The sequence below is a fragment of the Ahaetulla prasina genome, chromosome 5, assembly GCF_028640845.1.
Source record: "Ahaetulla prasina isolate Xishuangbanna chromosome 5, ASM2864084v1, whole genome shotgun sequence".
Classification (NCBI taxonomy): Eukaryota; Metazoa; Chordata; class Lepidosauria; order Squamata; family Colubridae; genus Ahaetulla; species Ahaetulla prasina.
The window spans coordinates 53,720,219-53,725,657 of NC_080543.1; the positions used below are offsets into that span (position 1 = coordinate 53,720,219).

General features: G+C 41.4%; 1 protein-coding gene across 1 annotated transcript; it reads right to left on the reverse strand.

The window, feature by feature from the left end:
• Positions 1-2,396: 2,396 nt before the first annotated feature.
• On the reverse strand, positions 2,397-3,362 carry LOC131200219 (small ribosomal subunit protein uS5-like). The gene has a single exon (XM_058186753.1). The coding sequence runs from the start codon at positions 3,347-3,349 to the stop codon at positions 2,453-2,455; it is 897 nt and encodes a 298-aa protein (XP_058042736.1). The 5' UTR covers positions 3,350-3,362; the 3' UTR covers positions 2,397-2,452.
• Positions 3,363-5,439: the final 2,077 nt, after the last annotated feature.

A 5,439-nucleotide genomic window follows, 5' to 3' on the forward strand; every position in this document is an offset into this window, starting at 1 on the left:
AGAAAATAAAAAACTAAGATATTATTAGACCCTTCACAGCTCATTTCCAAAATGCCATGCAAATATAAATTTACAATTTAAAAGAATTTAACAATTTCTTTAAAGATCATTTTTAACATTTATTACAGTACATAAATTTACAGTGAAAATAGAATGTTTTCTTAGTTCTCAAATGAACAACAGGAAGAATATTAATCTGTCACATATATTTTGATACATAATTTAATTATGATTTTTTTTCTCTTTGGCCTTTATACTTAGTATGTATGTGAAATGAGAACTCAATATCCATAACTATAAGAAGACACTTTGGGAGCTGTTGTAATGTAGGGCTAAAATCAGGGTGACCTTTATGTTCATTCTCAACATAAAACCCACCCAGTAATATTGAACCAATCACTTTCTTTCAGGCCAGAGTTGTTTTTGTTCAAGGTTGACTCAGCCTTCTGTCTTTCCAAGATCAGTAAAATGAGGACCCAGATTGTTGGAGGCAATATACTGTCATTATAAACTGCCCAGAGAATGCTGTAAAGGACTATGGGGGTCTAAGTATATATAAATCTAAGTGCTATTGCTATTAAATCTGAATCAGATTGATGTGTTACTTATACACAAAATTTGCAGTAGAAGCCAAGTGTCTGTTCCATTCCAATTTTGTTATGATTGTAATAAACTAGCTGAATACCCGTGCTCTACTATGAAACTACGTGATCGGGCTTGATAAATCGACACTTATAGCTTGAAATTAATGAGTAGTTACGATCAGCTGCTCCTCTCTGTTTCTCTCCCTCAGCCTTGCCCCACAGAAGCTTATCCTATCCTGTCCTCCTTGTCTCCCTCAGCCTTGCCCCACAGAAGCCTCCCCTATCCTATCCCCTGTTCACTGCTGTGAAAGTAAAACTGAAACTGAAACTCCTCTCCCCTGCTTTTTTTTGCATTTGGGACAGATTTCTTTTCAGGTGGGGAGGAGTAGTAGAACTCCTTAGCATCAGAGCGTGTTAATCATAGAATAGGAAATACAAATGCTCTGATGGTCATTTTGAAAAATCCTTTCTTAGTGAGCACCTAGAAGCCAAGATGAACGTACCTGGCAAATTTCAAGTTTGTAGGCTTTACAGTTCTGGAGATTTTGTGATGATGCATGAGTGGTATTTCACTTTTATATCTAGAGATAATATGCTCTACCAGTACAGAATACTTAAACAATTATCTGTTGCATATGCACAGTATACGATGAAGAATAAGTTACAAATAAAGACTCTCTGAAGCCAAGCATTTTCGTGTATATATGGATATTTGTGTCATAGGCTTGGTAACAATATTTTTGCTTTCTTCTGGGATGTTTTTCAACTTCTCTGAGTAAATAATTTATGTATCATGTTTTCATGCCAAATTTTAAATGGCAGATCAGAACTATAAGTTAAGGCATATAAGTGACACTGGACATAGAACAGCCAAGATTTTTAACTGCTTATTACCTACCAAACCCTGCCTCTTCACCAACAACACTAAGTGAAAGATTTAACTGAAAGGCGAGATCTGAAACAGAGGGGAAAAAAATCTTTATCTACATGGCCAGAACATTTCTGTGCCACAGGGAACCCGGCCAAGTGTAAATAAACTGTTGGCAGAAGGCCTTTGACTGGCTTATTTTCTTGGGAGTGTTGGGGGGGACAGAACACCTCCTACTGCACCAAAAGCGTTGTTCTGGCCAGGGGAGTTTTCACGGCAGCAGCCAAGTACCCCCTCATTCGGCATTTCCTATGAGGTGCCTCAAACTTGTGCCCTCCACCGGTCCACCACTTCCCCACTTGTCGTTTGAACGTCGTTCTCATGGCTTTGACCAAACCTCCATTCGAGCCACTTTAAGTCACATCACTCCATCTCTTATCACTCAAAGTCTCCTTCCTCTTCGCCATTACATCGGCCAGACACATCTCCGAGCTCGCCGCTCTAGGACTGCTGAATTGCGAAAATCAGAATAGTATTTGTTTAAGAGGAGTATTTCATCCATCTTATTTGCAAGTGAGCGTATATTTGTTAGGAAAATTGAAGGCAGAGGAGTTTTAGTGCGAGTTCTTAGCTTGATTAAGATCCCAGATCGTTTACCTCGTTTCCTTCGTTTCCGTCGTTTTTTTTTTTTAGTAATCCATGGCTCCGTGGGAATTGCCTCCTCCTGTGTTAGAATCTCCTCCGTGTTTGTAAAGACAGGCGGGGGTGAGATTAAAGAAAGCTGCTCCTTAAAGAAATGTTCCTTAATTTTTAGCAGATGGTCTCGTGAGTAGAAAATCCGTAGTGAGTCACAGAGAACAATTAGAAATAAAGAGACAATTAGAGAGCATTTATTGATTAAACTTTAGTTTACTTGGTTCATCTATATCTGAAAGTTTTTTTTTTTTTTTTTTTTTTTTTTAAACTGAAGGATTACTTTATTGATAATGTACAGGATCTTTTAGGTGGTTGCCACAGCAGCTGCCTGAGTTCTTTGCACAGACACTCTGGTGGTGTGGGTCTTCGCCAGATGATCAGTGAACTCCTGATAAGGAGATTTAGTGAAGACAGTTTCTTTCCAGAGATCAGGGGTCAGATAACTGTAAGTCTTGGAGATAGCATCAAAGGTGGCTTTAGCAAAATTGCCCAAGGTAGCAGTGCAGCCCCTGGCCGAGGTGTAGCAGTCATCGATTCCCGCCATCATCAGTAGCTTCTTGGGAACGGGGGCAGACACAATCCCTGTGCCACGTGGGGCGGGAATGAGGCGAACCAGGACGGACCCACACCGGCCTGTCACCTTGCAAGGCACAGTGTGAGGCTTGCCAATCTTGTTTCCCCAATAGCCTCGCCTCACCGGCACGATGGAGAGTTTCGCCAGGATGATGGCCCCACGAATGGCCGTGGCAACTTCTTTAGAGCACTTAACCCCGAGACCAACATGACCATTGTAATCCCCAATTGCAACAAAGGCCTTGAATCTGGTGCGCTGGCCTGCCCTTGTTTGCTTCTGCACTGGCATGATTTTCAAAACCTCATCCTTCAGCGAGGAACCCAGGAAGAAGTCAATGATTTCAGACTCCTTGATTGGAAGAGAGAAAAGGTAGATCTCTTCTAGAGATTTGATCTTCATGTCCTTTACCAGTCGGCCCAATTTGGTCACAGGCATCCATTCTTTGTCCTCAGCTTTGCCTCGAGCCCCGCGACCGCGGCCCCGACCACGGCCCCGGCCTCTTCCACGGCCGCGGCCTCCACTGCCGAAGCCACCTCGGAAGCCTCCCCTGGTGGTGGCGGCGGCGGCGGCAGCTCCTCCTCCTGCTCCTGCTCCTGCCCCTCCCGCAGCACCGGCGTCATCCGCCATTTGGTGCGATAGAATAGCCTGAAAGTTTAAGCCACGATTTACAAAACATCTCCAAACAAGCAGGCCAGCATTGTGCTTAGCCTAATAGATAAATATATAAATCCAGTCATTGACTCAGGCACTTTAGGAAATAAAAAACTAAGATATTATTAGACCCTTCACAGCTCATTTCCAAAATGCCACGCAAATATAAATTTACAATTTAAAAGAATTTAACAATTTCTTTAAAGATCATTTTTAACATTTATTACAGTACATAAATTTACAGTGAAAATAGAATGTTTTCTTAGTTCTCCAATGAACAACAGGAAGAACATTAATCTGTCACATATATTTTGATACATAACTTAATTATGATTTTTTTTCTCTTTGGCCTTTATACCATTTAGTATGTATGTGAAATGAGAACTCAATATCCATAACTATAAGAAGACACTTTGGGAGCTGTTGTAATGTAGGGCTAAAACCAGGGTGACCTTTATGTTCATTCTCAACATAAAACCCACCCAGTGATATTGAACCAATCACTTTCTTTCAGGCCAGAGTTGTTTTTGTTCAAGGTTGACTCAGCCTTCTGTCTTTCCAAGATCAGTAAAATGAGGACCCAGATTGTTGGAGGCAATATACTGTCATTATAAACTGCCCAGAGAATGCTGTAAAGGACTATGGGGGTCTAAGTATATATAAATCTAAGTGCTATTGCTATTAAATCTGAATCAGATTGATGTGTTACTTATGCACAAAATTTGCAGTAGAAGCCAAGTGTCTGTTCCATTCCAATTTTGTTATGATTGTAATAAACTAGCTGAATACCCGTGCTCTACTATGAAACTATGTGATCGGGCTTGATAAATCGACACTTATAGCTTGAAATTAATGAGTAGTTACGATCAGCTGCTCCTCTCTGTTTCTCTCCCTCAGCCTTGCCCCACAGAAGCTTATCCTATCCTGTCCTCCTTGTCTCCCTCAGCCTTGCCCCACAGAAGCCTCCCCTATCCTATCCCCTGTTCACTGCTGTGAAAGTAAAACTGAAACTGAAACTCCTCTCCCCTGCTTTTTTTTGCATTTGGGACAGATTTCTTTTCAGGTGGGGAGGAGTAGTAGAACTCCTTAGCATCAGAGCGTGTTAATCATAGTATAGGAAATACAAATGCTCTGATGGTCATTTTGAAAAATCCTTTCTTAGTGAGCACCTAGAAGCCAAGATGAACGTACCTGGCAAATTTCAAGTTTGTAGGCTTTACAGTTCTGGAGATTTTGTGATGATGCATGAGTGGTATTTCACTTTTATATCTAGAGATAATATGCTCTACCAGTACAGAATACTTAAACAATTATCTGTTGCATATGCACAGTATACGATGAAGAATAAGTTACAAATAAAGACTCTCTGAAGCCAAGCATTTTCGTGTATATATGGATATTTGTGTCATAGGCTTGGTAACAATATTTTTGCTTTCTTCTGGGATGTTTTTCAACTTCTCTGAGTAAATAATTTATGTATCATGTTTTCATGCCAAATTTTAAATGGCAGGTCAGAACTATAAGCTAAGGCATATAAGTGACACTGGACATAGAACAGCCAAGATTTTTAACTGCTTATTACCTACCAAACCCTGCCTCTTCACCAACAACACTAAGTGAAAGATTTAACTGAAAGGCGAGATCTGAAACAGAGGGGAAAAAAATCTTTATCTACATGGCCAGAACATTTCTGTGCCACAGGGAACCCGGCCAAGTGTAAATAAACTGTTGGCAGAAGGCCTTTGACTGGCTTATTTCTTGGGAGTGTTGGGGGGGACAGAACACCTCCTACTGCACCAAAAGCGTTGTTCTGGCCAGGGGAGTTTTCACGGCAGCAGCCAAGTACCCCCTCATTCGGCATTTCCTATGAGGTGCCTCAAACTTGTGCCCTCCACCGGTCCACCACTTCCCCACTTGTCGTTTGAACGTCGTTCTCATGGCTTTGACCAAACCTCCATTCGAGCCACTTTAAGTCACATCACTCCATCTCTTATCACTCAAAGTCTCCTTCCTCTTCGCCATTACATCGGCCAGACACATCTCCGAGCTCGCCGCTCTCTCCATTA